At 31.9% G+C, this 17,054-nt stretch overlaps 1 protein-coding gene across 8 annotated transcripts in view; it reads left to right on the forward strand.

The window, feature by feature from the left end:
* LOC118193757 (mitochondrial inner membrane protein Mpv17-like) overlaps positions 1-17,054 on the forward strand; it is a 37,010-nt gene that overhangs the window by 5,195 nt on the left and 14,761 nt on the right. For all 8 annotated transcript variants that reach the window (XR_004758987.2, XM_035364892.2, XM_085808066.1 and 5 more), the window contains exons 2-3: positions 840-955; positions 9,124-9,216. Coding sequence is in view for 7 of the 8 variants with exons in the window: in XM_085808066.1 (XP_085664192.1) it covers positions 840-955; positions 9,124-9,216 (209 nt within the window). In the remaining variant the exon portion in view is untranslated. The remainder of the gene's footprint in view (positions 1-839; positions 956-9,123; positions 9,217-17,054) is intronic.

Genomic DNA, 17,054 nt, shown 5'->3' on the forward strand with positions numbered 1-17,054 from the left:
CTGTAGGGTAGTTTTCTACTGTCACATTCAAAGAATTAACACAAGAATGAGAGGAGATACTTAAAAAAAAATTTTTTAACAGGAATGTAATTGATGTAAATTCTCAAAGAAATTGCTCAAAAGACGTTCTACTAGCTGTAATGCAGGCATCACACCTGCGGGATAGGGACTGACCCACATTTGCGAGAACACCAAGCATTTCTTGAGTATCGCCGGCAGCAACGGCATTCCTGGTGACTAGACCCATATTGGTTTCAATGCGGGGACTTGCAGATTAGGCTTTTCATATGCCACCACAGGAAAAACTCCAAACATGAAAGATCCGGTGATCTTGATGGCCAAGCTATGCAACCACTGCAACCAACCCATTGACCTGAAAATTTTATGGTTCATATAACCAGCAATCCACAGTAGAAAATACTATTGGGTTGTGAGGACCGACCCCTTTTATGCCATTTACAATGCCAGCTAGTGGTTTGCCGTTTGCATTCTGACCATACATTCTTCAACCCCTTCTATCAACCCCTAAAGTTTTGCCCACTTGTTCAGATTCACCCTGTATATACTCTAAATGGTGCTTTCATGATATTGCCGTTTTTTAATTTAATTTTTAAGCTTTGTTTAAATCTGATTTACTTAAGTTTGATATTTTAAAAATGCTATTTCTGTGCTATTTAATCATTCAAGAGTATGTGTCATTTGCAGTGTTTAAATTAATGCTCTAAATAGTTTCATAGTATATTTTTGAAAACAAAATCTGAATACTACTATTGTTATTGTGGTGTTTTAACATGTTAGAAAATGTGGCCTAATTCATATTAATGTTCTTTTACTGTTAGGATTTTTAATGGGATCTAGTGACTTAATTGCACAAACAGCAATTGAAAAATGTGAACTGAAAGGAATAGAAATCTCCAGAGTTGCAAGATTTGCATTTCTTGGTGCTTGTTTTGTGGTAAGCTATTTACTATATTTCTGTATATTATGAATCCAAGATAATGACATTTCTACTGTAACTTCACTGAAATCCCTGGATGGAAGGAATTAAAACAGGTTCTCATTTAGATTTATTTTGAAACTTATAAGTGAAATTCTAGGTTAGATCTTATTATAACCTAGAATTTCATGTGTTAAGTTTTAAAAAAAGTCCAAAAGGACAACTTGTCTTCATGTCTTCCATGTCAGGTGTTCGGCGTTGCTGCACTATAAACTTCTTAAAAGACTGAATAGGAGACACAGCCCAGAAGTAATTTGTAGAAAAGCATTTTATGAAAAACTGTATATGTCTGTATTGTTTTTAAATTACAAAATCATTGTTAATGATAAAAATATCTTTTATTCCAAATGGGGGGAAATAAAAAAAATTGCAAGAGTGTATATATTTAAAATGATTCCATTAGTTTTAGCATGTTCCTTCTGTAATTAAGTTTCAGAGAGATAATGTAGAACTAAGGATGTGTTTTTGTCTTTTCCTAGGATGTGATAAAAGCTATGTATCTTTAGAAATATGACCAATGTTAAATAAAAGTTGAGGCCTCATGTATTTAGTGGATGTAGCCTTTTTTGTGTGTGTGGTACACAGTGGTGTAAATAAGGCTATACAAGGGATGCCATCGCATAAGGACCCAAAGGCTTAAAAGACCCTTGAATGTCCTGCTGAACTACATTTATGTGTATATATAGTATATGATGCAGATATAACAGCTGAATTCAGTGTTGCACTAAATACCAAAATAAATAAATGAATAAAAAATGGCTGTATGCTTTAGTTTTGATTCCCTTCTAGGGGATAGCTTTCATGTCATTAGCTATAACTGGAGCCAGACTGTTGTTCGTGTTTATTGTGAGAAGTCCTGAATTTGTTAAGGCTAGCACGTGATAATATCTGCGAAAATTAAAACATAGGAAGTCAGGCCCCCCCTTAAAGTTCACTAGAAGTCACAGAAATTCCAGTTTTGGGAAGTGATGTCAAATTTTGTCATATAAGAAAAGTCAGTTGGCTGAGGTAAAAATGACAGCTGATCTTTGGAATATGGTAACTGGTAGTTTGGCGACATTTTGGAGGCGATAAAGGTTACTACTAGCTAGCTATATTCTGTGTTGTGTTAAACGTGACGTTAATGGACAAATTACAGTTCTGTAATCGGAAAAGGGGGTTAATTTGGAAAAGCTTCATTGTGTGTTGTGTGAAATACTGTTGATTAATTTTCGGATTGTATGGCACTATGTAAAGTGAATTCTATATTTTTAATGCGTTTATCTGATAATAATAATAAGTTGAGGTTATGTGAAAAGAAGGATATTACAAGTTTAAATGGCGGTGCAAGAAATATGGTGAAAATGGACATTTTGTGAAAAAGGAGTGTCCTTACATTTTCACAAACGTGTGCATCAAAAAGTGTACGTGGTTTGCTGAAAGTAGTTTGAGTATAGGTGAAATTTTATTAATTTCTTATTACTTGGTGAATAGACTTCCAGTTGACTACTGGATTTAGGATTTAGAAATTAGCAGTAGTACTGCAGATTCGGTAAGTTAGTATTTTTAATCATTTGAGGATATTATTTTTATGCATTTTTATGGCCTAAATGAATACTGATCAAATACCATCAAGTCGGAAATTACAAATGATTCTAAACACAGGTGATACTGAAAAAGGGGAGACTGAGCTCTTTGGAGTTGTGGGAAAATGTGGAGGTTGTTTAATTAACTTCTGTGCATTCCATTTTATACAGAGAAAAAGAAAAATTTAATTCTGTGAATGAATGCATCTTTTTTTTACTATGAAAATAGAATATTGAACCATAAATTGTATGGCAAGTAACATCTTTTTTAAAAAACATAGGAGTAGAAAGACATATTCGTTACATCGATGGATTTGTAGTGTAAATATTGAGTTTTGCCTTTTGAATACAGTAAGACCCCGCTTAAGGCTGTTTCGGTTTAGCACTCTTTTATTTCAACCCGGTGATTCCACGAAATCGCTCGCAGCATACGGGGATTCCTCGAAATATTATGCAGCGATAGGTTTCAAATACATATCCGAAAGAGTGTACTTGTATTTCTTGTTTGGTGCGGTAATGTACAGACATATTTTGAAAGGGTAAATGTGGAAGATGTCGAAGAAATAATTCAAGAAGCAGCGGCTAGTCTTTCTAATGATGAGCTCAAGGAATTAACTGAACAAGAAGAAAACAAAAATGTTGACAGCAGTGATTCAGAAGAAGAGCAAAAAGAACTTTCGATGGCGTTTGTAAAAAGGAGTTTGTCTACCATAACTGAAATAATGGATCAATTCATTGAAAATGATCCGAATTTTGACAGGAGCTCAAAAGTAAGGCGTGGTGGTAGAGATGCTCTATCTGTTTATGAAGAACTTTTAAGAGAACAACGCAAAAGAAAAAGGCAAACAACATTAGATGCTTTTGTCACAAAAAGGCAGAACACTGAAAACGCGAAAGGCTAACTAAATATGACTGACTTAGAATTTTTTTTTTGTTTTTTTTTTAAGAATATTCGTTTTGTTATTTATATTTTGTTTTTATTTTTGCAAGAAATAATAATGTGGTATTAATTTGGGCTTTAAGAAATAAATGTTTGGTTTTATTTTTATTAAAAAACATACTTTTTAAATTCAATACCTAACCAATTTCCTAGCCATCTTCCCCTAACCCCAATATTTACATGTAAAGATAGCCTCGTTTAGCGCTGTTTCGCATTACGCTCTACTTTGATGGAACGTATCCCCCGCGTTAAGCGGGGTCTTACTGTACTATGTTACATGTATACAAAATAACCGAGAATGTAGTTGTAACTCAAGTGTCTTTCAACCTTTTCATGTCTAAGGACCATTTGCCAAATTACAAATACATTATGGCATTAATTCTAATGCCATGTAAACATTTAATTGTTTTTGATTCGTGACTTGTATAATGCAAATTAGATTGCAGAAAATTCTTAAGAATGAAGTTAATCATACGGAAAAATACATTATTGATGTAATTTTTGGTTATGTACATATTAGTTAATATGGAATCCTTAAATTATATATATCTATATGTATAGGCATATATGAATGGAACAAAATAATGTAACAAGGTATTATTACAAAATGCCTAAAAATAGGTATAATAATTTTCTATTATACTGGTATTATTTTATATTTATCTAATTATTTTGTGTATTATTTTGTTTCTGTTTATTTTGTTATTATAATCGAATAATCAATAGATATTTTTTGAAGTATAAATGAAAGAAGTAACTAGGTATGATTCTGCTACTTAATTTGGAGTGAACTTGTAAAAATTAAAAGAGAAATTGTGGTATATTACTTTCAGTTCTCAATTTTCAAAACATATCACTTGGAGTGTTTAATTTTATTCATATATTTAATCTGTTACTGGCATTTCCATTTCCAAACTCCAAAAATCAGTCCTACTACAGTCAAAAGTCTTTAATCCGGACGTCCATAATCCGGAATGATCTATAATCCAGACCTCAAAGCTACAAACTTTCTGTGCATGCGTCAACACATAGTGCATTAACGTGTGCACATAATACCTTTATGCATGCGCATATGCATCTACACATGCGCATAATATGTTTATGCATGCGCATTTAATGTATAACGGACGGTATAAGCTAAGCTAAAATTATCTAATTACCTATGTCAGTTAATGTTGCAGATTGTGTTGTTTCTTAATCTTCTAATTGGATCCAGCTTATTATTTTTTGCAGACTGTTAGAGCAATTTTATAAAAGTAAGCTGGAATTTTCGATTATGTCAAAAAGAATTTCCGATTCTGGAGCTACCAAAAGATCTACAAAGCGAAAGCATGTTCCGATGTCCATCAAACAAAAAGTGGAATTTCTGCAAAAAAATGGATAAAGGCATATCCTTTGATTCTCTAATCATTCCAAAATATGTTTATCAATTTCACGCTGCTCTACCGGGGGGGGGGGACGACGAGGTGCGCAATGAACTGGAAGTTGATCTGTCAGCACTATCCTTATCTTCAGGGCAGATGTTTTTATTTTATTCGGCTTATAATTCCTTACTAAGCGTAGTATTTCATCTCGATGTACTCCGTTTTTGATATGATTTAAATCAAATTCCGCTTCATCATAAATATCACGAATACACATCAAATAGTTTTCTGGTTGCAATTTTCTAATTTCGACTATGCGTAATGTATGCTTTACGCATCCGCGCGTTGAAAGAAATGTTTAATAAAGTAAACAAATAAATATTAAGCTTTTTTTTTGTAAATTTTGATACCCTTTAGATCAGAATTGCTCTTTATTTCATAAATTACGGTTTCATATTTTTAATTTTATAATTTCTGCATGCCATCTGACCAGATTTAAACTGATGATCTATAATCCGGAAAAACCGATAATCCGGAATTGCCGAACTCCCGACGAGTCCGGATTAAAGACTTTTGACTGTATTAAACTTAAAAAAGTTAAATTCATCAATATGAGTGATTCTTAGTTTAATATAATAAGCATTTAATTGGTTCACTATAAACGGCGTATCCCTTATGAAGTTGTTGCTGTCAAATATTAATCGCTCTGTATTATTTTTAAAGAAATTAAATAAGGATGATTCTGCATGTATGAATGTGTGTTTCTCGCATTTAGAAAAAAAATGATGGTACCTAGAGCCATTAAATTTTGAATAACCCAAACACCCAAACGTGCACCTGGAAGCCTGAATTTTGAATTTCCAATTTGTTTTATTATTTATTTCATATTTTGTACAACTAATGAATTTGAAAGCGAGCAGTGGCAATACTATTAGAAACAGAACACTTTTATCTCATTGCATGAGAATGCTGCCAGTTGAAAAAATATAAGATATTTATTTATTGTTCAATTTTAATTAACAAAGTCGTCTCAGTGAAAGCAATAAGCAATGTGTTGCCCCTGCTAGAAGTAAAATTCTTTTATCTTCCTCACATCAGCATGTTGCTATTCAGGAAAGCCTAAGATATTTTTGGTACGACTCTGATATATGATATATATTTAGATAGCAATATGGCAGCATGGAGTTTCTCGCCAAAAATATTTGGCAAGAAATTTGGCGCCTTGAGGGCGCATATCAGAGTAGTTCCATATTTTCATATTTAATCTGGAAGGTTAATGAATAATACTTTTTTATAACTATATTAGGTAACTATATTTAACCCTTTCAGGATGGGTGTCCCATATCCGCATTCCTTAAGAATGTCTCTTATAGCCAGGCGTCCCATCCACGCATCGCTAGAGGTTGCATTCAGAGGATGGGTGATGCGTATACGCATTTTAAGCTGGAACGTTTTTTCTGAAGGCCACTAGATCCTATGGTCATTACTTTTGAAATGAACGCAGTTTTAGTTCTTGACTTTGAGTTTGATATATTCTGCTTGACTTTGGTATTTTACTCATCAGCTCTTGCGAGGGAGGGGAAGGGAAAGCGTAAACAGAGGTGAGCTCTTTAAATCGCTACGTGCTAATGAAACATTCGCGTGTCTGATTTATATCCAATTCCTTTTTTTACTCTATTTTTTCCCTTTACTATGTACGATCTTTTAGGGTTAGTATGTGGAGTACTGTTACGTTTTGCATTGCCTTCAGATATATTTCCGTTTCTTCTCTTTTTATTTCAGAAAGGCCTCACCTCCAGTCTATTATGGCGGGAAGGCGCTATTTATCAGAGGAAGAATACCCTCGTATGGTCAATGAACCATTTACTAACACAGATGAGAGTGATGATTCATTTTTTAAAGAGTTAGAAATGATACATCTCCCTGCTTCGAGATTTACCACACTCAGTCTTCATTTTAACTTTTGTTACTTCTTACTGTAAATAGTCTTTATTGTATTGTTTTATTAATTTTAAACTTTATTGATGTATTTTACCAATTAAAATTTTGGAATAATTTGGATAGCGCTTCCGAAAATTATTTTACAAGATAAGCAATTTTTTACATATATTTTCATGTAAAAAAAAAAAAAAAATGTTATTAAGTGCTAATTTTAACATATATAAGAACTCAAGTAATAATCTAAAATGATACAAAAAATTACAATGCTAGAAGTGAAACCTTTTTTTTTTTTTCTGATTTTTTTTTTTTTAAATTGGGCTTAGCGACGCAAAACCTCTATCCTGTACGGTGACTGCCTTCGATTCCCTTCCGTCCCGCACGAGCGTCTTAAACAAAGGTGCGCCGTTGTGAAAAGTTTAAGGGTACCCTTTGGATTATTGCCTAGTTGTTTTATTTATGGTAACCTGAGTAGTTGAATATTATGGAAACCCTATTATGACACGAGTGGTTGCATGATTGCGGTGAATTTGACTTATGGGAAAATATTTGTTGGATGCAGTTAGGAAGTACATCGCATACTGTGTGCTGTGCATTGTAAAATGACTGCCGGTGGTAAAGTGGATGTTTGATGGTATACAAGGAGAGAGCAGAATTTTTTTTTGGGGGGGGGAGTGGTTCAGGATAGAAGAAAAGATATACGTAAATTGTTCCGTTAGAAAGGGAACAGGGTTTGAGGAAAGTTTTTGGATGCTGTTAAGGAATTTTGTGTATCACATACTGAAGACATGGAAATTTCTAAATAAGTGGGTATTTCCTTTGTGTACTGCTTAGGTGCTATAAGATAAATTTCCTTTTTTTTTTTTTTTTTTTTTTTGTTATTTCATTGTTTGATGTAAAATTTAGTTTATTGAGAAATATATATTTTTTGTTTGGCTCTAGTGTAGAAGTAGGTGCTCCTTTGACTTTGAAAATAGATCGATGTGTACATGGACAAAGCCAATTTTTGCCAAGGGGCACCCATAAATATATTTTTACGCTATATTATGATGCTTGTTGTACAAGTAACTTGTTTTTTTTTTTTAAATAATATAGCAAATATAAATATACTGTTTTTAAATATGTTGTGATTTTGCTGTTGAACTTGAGTTTTATTTGGTGTAAGTTAGATGAACTACTTAATAAGTAAACTTAACACATAAAAACTTAATTTGGAAAAAAAAATTGTTAGCCATCTTACTAAGAAAACTGGATACTGATTTAAAGAACTGGTAAAAAAATAAAATGAATATAATAATGTATGCCAACACGTAACACTGTATCTAGAGTTCATATAACATATGCTGCAGTTCAGCATAAATAAAATGAATATAATAATTAATAAATGAATATAATAATATAATAATTTTATTCAGCATAAATAAAATGAATATAATAATAATAATAAAATAAAATTAATATAATAATGTATACGTAACACTGTATCTAGAGTTCATATAACATATGCTGCAGTTCAGCTTTAAAAATATTTTGTGATTTTGGTGTTGAACTGTATGTGGCATAAGTGGGAAGAAAACAATGCTTAATAATAAGAAAACAATGCTTAATAAAAAGAGGGAAAGGGAAACGGTTAGCAGGAATGAGTACAACAGCAGACTGGTAAACTGTGTGCTGAATGAGAGCATAAACCCTTTTGTTTGACCGTTAAAATCTAAAAACCTTTCAGATTTCTTCTTTTCTTTCTTTTTTTTTTTTAATACTGTAAATTTTTTTGCCCTTCCCTCCCCCCAAGAAAATTTTTTTGCATAGGGCCCTAAGAATTCTAGTTACGTCACTGCTCACAGTGAACTCTTTCTAAGTCAACCATATATTAATGCAGATGAGTTTGGTCTTCTGCAGAAGTGGTTACCTGAAAGAGTTAATATTCAGTACTGATGTCTATTTATGTTCTTAGAAATACTGGTCACTTTCAAGGATGCTCAAGAGGGCTCGCTATATTTTAATGAAATTTGTTTATACAAAATTTGGAAAATACACGGCCAAATATTTAGTTTTACATGTGTAAAATCATCTATCCTTTATAATTACTCATTGTCTTTCAGGAAAATAAACATTTTGTGTATTATTGGATGTTTTTGTTGCTTTATATTAATTCTGTTTTTCTCCTTCTATGACTCAAACTACCATTTGAAACAACAAATGTCCATTGTAAAATTATGAATTTGTTTAATTTTATGTGTTATAATTTAATCAAAGTAAACTTTATTTGCATAGATTCATAAACTTGATTGTTATATTAATTTTTTTGTATAATTATAGGGTCCTGTTTTGCGTGTCTGGTACAATGTTTTGGAGAAAGGCATAGGTACGATTGGCCGAACAGCTGGTTTAAAAAAGATGTTAATTGATCAAGTTAGTTTAATAATTTTAATTTCTTATTGTCCTATGTTTTTACTGATTTGCAGTTTCTGAAAGCATTTCTGTGCAGCATCTGTGCTGCTTTTGTTCAAAGACTAGCAATGAGAAATAGTGTAAAAATTGAATGCACTTGCCATATTTGTTGTATATTTCTCTCCCTAGCTGTTTTTGTATTTATCATGTCCAAGGTATGGATGGGTAGTTACACCTTTGGTTATAGGCTTTTTTAATAATACATAGTATATAATAATTTATTTGTGCTTTATTATGTACTAAGTTCTTCCTTTAATTCTTCTTTCAGAAATAGTATACACTACATAATTTTCCAATTTCAATTTTCAAGAGATAAAATTAGCAAAAGAGGATAGTAATATGCGAGTAAATATAATATTTGTTAAGAATTTTATGAGAATTTATATTAAGTATTAAAAATAATACTTCCAAACATGACTGGCTTTATATGGTCAGAAGATTTTTTTTTTTTTTGTTACTTAAAATATATTAGTTTATAATTTAAAATATTTCGCTTTTTTACTTTCTTTAATCATGTAAATATCATTTTAATGAATGGAAGTTTATGGGGAAAAAAAAGACAAAAATGAGTAATTCTACAAATTTAGCTAATAAATGCTGTTTAAATGTCTTCATGAACAGATCCAACAAACCATGCCACTCAAAGTGTTAAGTTAGCATTATCCTACTTATCAACTGAAAAAAAAATTAATTAAAATACAGAAAAAAAGAAAGGGAGAAAGGAAAAAAAGCAGACAAACTTGATTAAGGATGCATTTACTTCCTTATTCTCAAAAAAAAAAAAAAAAAAAAAAAAAAAAAATGCAGATGAGAAAAAGCAGGCAAGAAGCTTAAGTATACAATAACTTCTCTTTTTGTTCAATTAAATGCAAATCTTTTTTTTACCTAAAGGAAAATTTGGTAAAAATGTTTTTGTAAAATTTTATTATTTATACAGTTCTATCTTGTTTATGCAATAACAATATTAATTATTATTTTAGGCTTAAAATACTGTTTTTGTGATTTCCTCCACTGCTGGTCACTTCTGCTGTTAAAAAATCTAAATTTTGTCATCACTTTCCATGTTATGTACAGTTGAGCCCTCTCAAACTTCGAAAGGTTGGTCGTTGATGCTGTCAGGATACTTCACATGAGTTAAATAGGGCACGTTTGTCGCAGTTAGCGTGCACTTAAACCAGCAGTGGTGTATTCTGGTTTGGGAGGAATAAGTACTACGTTTTGTTCATCATCTTGCTAATAACCCTCTTGCAGACAAATTTTTTAAGGTGATAATTGTGAAGTGCATCATTAGGCCTAAACTGATATTAATTAGTTACAGGGGCAGTCTAAGGAACTTTCTCATATGCCCTGTCCTGTTAAGTTCTACAAAAATCTATTAGACCACTAAGAAGAACAAGCCAATAGGAGCCAAAGACATTCCAAGAATTTGACAAAACGTTAGTTTCGGTTATTGATTTAAATTCTATCAAATCAATGTGAGCATCATCTATAGAGTTACAGAATTCATGCTATGACAAATTGTTGTTCATGCTCAAAGACATTAGAATCAAAATTTATTTAATCAAAAATTACTACAGTAATATTTTTTCTTCCAGAGAGTTTAAATGAATTACTGAAGGGCAGTCTATGTATTCATTTAAAAGTGATATGTACTGTGTTTCCTTAAAGCATAAGACTGGGTCTTAATTTTTACTCCAGAAGACTGGAGCAAAAATTATTTTTGGGGATGTCTTATTTTTTTATGCACAGCAATTAATATTTGCCCATTTACATCATTCAAAAATCAATATTTATTGGTTTATTCATGTAAAAAAATTACATTTATTTAAGTACAGTCATGTCTGCTTTTAAAACATGTTCATAAAACTCAAGACCTCAAATTCAGGCCTGGAATGTCTTCTTAAATGATCATTTTTTGTCCTTTCTTCCCTGTAGCTAGTTTGATCACATTTATAACACAGGTGTCAGTGACTTTTTTCACATGAATTCTTCATCCAATTTGGGATCTCACTAGCTGGGCTTTAGTGACTGTCCACACTGATTTTTCTCTTCTGTGCTCTATATAGTTATTGATTTCTGTGTGAAAGTGGTCCTTCAATGGCTTGTAAAGTTTGGCAGTATACAGAGACTGAAGATAAACAGTTATTCCTATGGGAATCATTATGTCATATGTTCTACTTTCTGCATAATTTTTCATGTCTGGTCAATGTGAGATGAATCGCAGATCAGCTGACCACTTTGGCTAGTTTACAAAACAAGTGGTAGCCATTAAATTGGCCCATTTCTTTATAGCTTCTTGTGTGCAGAAGGTATTTTCAGTTTCAAGAACATAAATACCTGAAACAAATTCAGCCTTATCTTTCTTGCTCTCAATGATTAGAGGTGGAGGTTTTTTCACACCCATGCAGATATGTTATACAGTTTGTAAGTATACATATGATAATTTCAGCATCTTTCTGTTTAAACAGAGCTGAAGATTTCTGAAAGGCATTCATATTACTAAAGGAAACCATCCATCCAATACTGCAGCACTTTGAATTCTTCTTGGGCTATGTTTAACTGTGGTTGCATTGTGAAGACAAATGCTTGAATATCAGTTTTGTGAACAAAAAGAAGCTTTACTCTTCTGACAGTAATCCATTGACATATGTCTTTTAAATCAAGAAATACTAATTTCTGACTGACACTTGTGCTTCTTAACATTTTTATTGTTCATCTGTAGGGTATATTGTATTCTGATTAGCATTTCCAGACTGGACACTTTTTGGTGCAAAAAGCTGTAAAATGCATAGCCTGGAAGTTCTCCATGATGTAACACCTCATTTATTTTTACACACATCTTCTTTAGGGTTAAACAGTTTATTCCCTTTAAATGTATTATTAAATCAAGTGTTAGTGAAAGACTTGCAAGATAGGAATGACAATAAAAACTATTAAAAAATGGTGGACTACACTAAAGTGGTAAAAAACTGTAAGCACAAAATTCAGGAAACCTATTTTTATTTTAGACAAGTGTTTTCAATATTTCCATTGCAGAACTTGGATAGTCATAACCAAATTGGTTTGTTATTAAGTGCACACGTATGGTAAATATGCACTCTGATTGATCATTAAGAAATAAATCTGTCTGACATCTTAACTAGGGCTTTTTTTTTTTTTTTTTTTTTCTTTGAGTAGGACAAGTGTCTTGAAACCTGATGCTAGGGCTGATTTTATGATTAGGTCTTATTATTTTAGGTAAGGCTATATTGCAGATATCTTGAAAAATTATGCTTGAAATTATTTTACAATTAGGTCTTATTTTCAGAGAAACATGGTAGATTAACCATATATTAAATATTAGAATAAAGCAAGTTAATATTGTTTGAATGAAGAAGTTCAGATTTTCCATGTATTTAATAAATCAAAAGAAAATATTTAACAGTACTGCACAAAAATCAAAATTGTAAGATTTATCAAATACTTCTTTTGAGTGATCTTTGAAGTGCTTAGTTATTTTACAGTAATTAGTATATTCAAAGTCTCAAAGTATTATCACTAAATAGCTTTAACCTTGCTGATTCTTTTTTTTTTTTTTTTTTTTCATAATATAGATTGTAGGTTCTGACTTATTTGTCTGTCCAAGGAAAGATCATTTACTGCTTAAAGATATTTACTGATTTACTTCTGGGCTATTATCTGGCTATTAGGGAATGTTAAACACCATTCTGACTCCAATGAGATTAATATTTATTTACATTTTCTGGAAATAGAATTACACAGACAGAAAATCAATCATTGTTCTTTTTCTACTTGAAGGCTTAGTGTTGTCACTCTGGGGAAAAGAAAATTGCATGCAAAGAGTTTCACAGATGGTGCTTCATTAACGTAAATGATGTTGCCACACACCCCCTTCCCAGTGATAGCGTTATACCTCATAATCTTGCAGGAAATCTCACCCTTCTTCCAGCTTTTGTGTTTCTAGGATCAATATCTTTTTAAGAATCATTGTCTCCAGGAAGTGGAGCTGAGATTTTGGAGTTATCAGCTTCATGTGTCTGGGGATTTGTTGTTATTTCATTTTTGAGACCTATCTGTCGATATCCTTTTAATTTTACCTGAAACTTCCACATCGAAAAATTTCTCAAAACGTTTTTTAACTAAATATGGTCTTAGATAGGGTGGTTGAAGAGAAGATGAAATTATGTTATTATAGATGAATACGTGTGAACAATTTGCTGTCCTTGTGCACGAAAATTGGGGTTTTTTTTTTCCATGGCTGGTTGTTGGAGTTGGTTTTAGGTTTTGGGTGTGATATTTTGTATAAAATCTGAATGCGTAACAGTGGGGACATAACTGAAAAATTCTCCAGACAACCAGATTGGTGAATTGTACACAAGTTCAGCAGAAGAACAATGCAAATCCTCTTTAATGGCAGTTCAAATGCCAAGATGAATCAAAGGTAGAACATCAGTCCAAGAATTTGACATTTGCAGGTGGGATTTTAGGCTGTTTTTCAAGGTTTGATGTTGTCGTTCGATTAAACCATTAGATTGCAGATGGTAAGCCGTGGTGCTGTTCGCCTTGAAGCCTAGGTATGTCCTCAAAGATCTGAAGAGTTGGCTGTCAAATTGCTGACCTTGGTCAGATGTTATCTTCTCTGGGATTCTAAATCTAGAAATCCAAGTCACAATGAGGGCATGTGCGACGAACTCTGTGGTTTGGTCTTCCAGAGGTAGAGCTTCGATCCACCGAGTGAATCTATCGATGATGGTAAGTAGGTACCTAAAACCTTTGCAAGATGGTAAAGGGCCAACAATATCGATATTAAAGTACTTGAAATGTTGATTGGAGACTTTGAATTCAGCAGCTGGAGCGTGGGTATGTTTGTGAATTTTGGGCTGTTGGCATTGCAAGCATGGTCTAGACCACAGCTGACAGTCTTTGTTTATGCCAGGCCAAATGAATCTTTTTGTCACCAGCTTTGTTGTTGCATGAATTCCAAGATGGGATAAGTTATGTATAAAGAAAAATACCTGTTCTCAATTCTTTAGGAATGTATGGCCTGTTAAAATTAGTGGAGGTATCACAATAAATTTTCTTATTGCTATCTGGAATAGGAATTTGTACTATTTTGAAAGTGGAATTTGATTTAAGGATCCTGAGGTCTTCATTCTCCTGGCAGTCTGATATAACTGTGTAATCAATTGGAGCTGGGATAGCGATGGTGTCGATTCTCAATAGCGTGTCAGCTACAGCTATATATTTGCCATTTTTCGATTATAAATGTACATAATATTCTTAAGGAACAGGCAGTGGGGTAAAAAGTAACTCAGATTGATCGTATGAAAAATGTTTCAAAAACTCTTCAAGGTTCACTACTGGTCAAGTGGATAAGACTACTGAACATTAATAGTTTGACCTTGATTCAAATAATAGCAAGCAGGCTGGCTGGATTGAAATTTTGGTGGTTTTACCCATGTGTAAAACTATCAGAAGGACCATGTTTGAGCCAAATCCCTTTTAATTCTTCCAGGAAAGTATTCCTTCCCATAAGTAGATAGCCATTGTGCACGTTGCATAATCAAATAATCCCAACATAAATCTTCAGTGTAATTTTCCATTTATTTTTCAAAAATTATTTTTATGTATATTTCTTTCTGTAAACGTTAATTTTGATTTTACTGTAAGTGCTAGTACTATTACTGTTTTTAAAAGTAAGACTGTATTAATAGACATTGCTAATCATGTGCCTGGTTTTGTTTCATAATTTTGCATTACTATCTGCATTTGAATATTTTACAGTGCCACTGAAAAATTAGTGTATGGATAATAAAATAATCACTTGAAAACTGTTAAATATATCAATTTTTCAAATGGCTAAATGTTAAAAAATGTTTGAATTTTATGACTTATCTAAGTAGGTTTCAGTTCTGTTAGGTTTATTACATAGCAATCATCAGAATAATATTTGATGATGTCCCAAACCTGCTGAATTATGAAGTTACAGTTATGATGTTTGCTGTAGTCCTTTACTGTTTGACCTTTTTTATCATAGGCAATATTCTTCCCTATTCCTGCAAAATAAGTACACTTGGGAAAAGTAACAAGCTCAGAAACATTTCAGTAGTACAGTGTTATGTCAGGGCTTCCCAAGAAAGCATAATTGGATTGTTCTTGTTTTTAGGTCCAAGTGATTGAAGGTCTCATTCACATATTTATCCCATACCCACTAAAGCTGACACAATTTTACTGTATTTGGATACTTGAATATCATTGTTTTAATGTGCTAAACAGTTTTGAAATAATACATTTTAATTATATTTATTATAGGACTTAAAACAGTTGTGTGTGAAATAATGAACTTAACGTGACCCGACTGAGAATGCTTTTCTTTTAATGGTTATAATAAAAGTCTGATAAATTTCAGGCTAGTTTCACTTAGTAGTACTAATATTTTTATCATGTATGATTTTTTATAACTAAATGCTTTTAACAGTTTTGAAATCGTACACTTTAATTATCTGTATTTATAATAGAGACTAAGTATCACGTAATTTTGCGTGAAATATGAACTTAATGCAAGCTTCACTATGAATGCTTTTCTTTCAATGGTTGAAATAAAAATCTTATAAATTTCCAGGCCAGTTACATTTATTAATATGTATTTTTATATGTATGTTTTGTATAAATTTAGTGGTTTACATTTTAAGGATGGAAGATATTTCAATAGATGCCACAGATTGGGATATATATTGAAACAGAACAGGAATTTTGCTGTTCGAAAAACAAGAACACATCCAAAAAAAGGGGGAGGGCAACCACTCTAATAGAGAATCTTCAAACTAAGTAGGCATTAGGAATTAAGGGTAAAATCTAGAAGAGTTTTAACAGTTTTGTATAACATGCTTTAATTACCTGTATTTACAATATAATAGAGACTAAATGGACATAACCTTTTATGAAATAGTAAACTTAATATACCCTTAACTAAGATTGCTGTACTTTCAATAATTATTACAAAGGCGTGGCAACATAATGCTCCATACCAGTTATATTCATTACTATGCATTTTATCATATATGATTTTATATGTATGTTTTATGTAATTTTAAGCATAAATGGTTTTATTTCAGTAGATTCCTTCAAGCTGTGGTATACAGTACAACGTCCGATATCCGTACTCGTCGGGACTTCGGCAATTCCAGATTTGGGACTTTTCCAGATATTAGATCATTGGTTTAAATCTAGTAAGATGGCATGCAGAAATTATAAAATTAAAAATATGAAATCGTGATTTATGAAATAATGAAGCATTTATGATCTAAAGAATATAAAAATTTACACACACACACACACAAAAAAAAAAAAAAAAGCTTAATATTTGTTTGTTAACTTATTAAACATTTCTTTCAATGTAAGTTGTTTAAGTTGCTTCATTTTTTGTGCTTATATCTCTGTAAACAAACATAATCTCTTGTATAGTTACATTGTTGAAGTCCTGTAACTACTGTTTCGCGAATTCCGACTAACTTGTCAATCGAAATTTTTTAGTTTTCAGTAACTTCTCTGTTACTTTCTTCACTATCGGTAGCAGTATTTTCTGGGTATAGACCCATACTACAGATTCCGCCATTCATTAATTGATTGATGATTGACAAGCATTGTCATCACAATCAAAAACTTCTTTTGAATCATCTTCATTTATTACCACCTTTCCACATTTCTTTACAAAATCTGTAAATTGGAAAATTTCACCTTTGTTTTGATATATCCGAAATTCTTTAAAATGTGCGGCTATCATCATCAAATTTAGCTAT

Source organism: Stegodyphus dumicola, chromosome X1, assembly GCF_044657685.1.
Source record: "Stegodyphus dumicola isolate Sdum_Otavi_A_Nest chromosome X1, ASM4465768v1".
In the NCBI taxonomy this organism is placed as follows: domain Eukaryota; kingdom Metazoa; phylum Arthropoda; class Arachnida; order Araneae; family Eresidae; genus Stegodyphus; species Stegodyphus dumicola.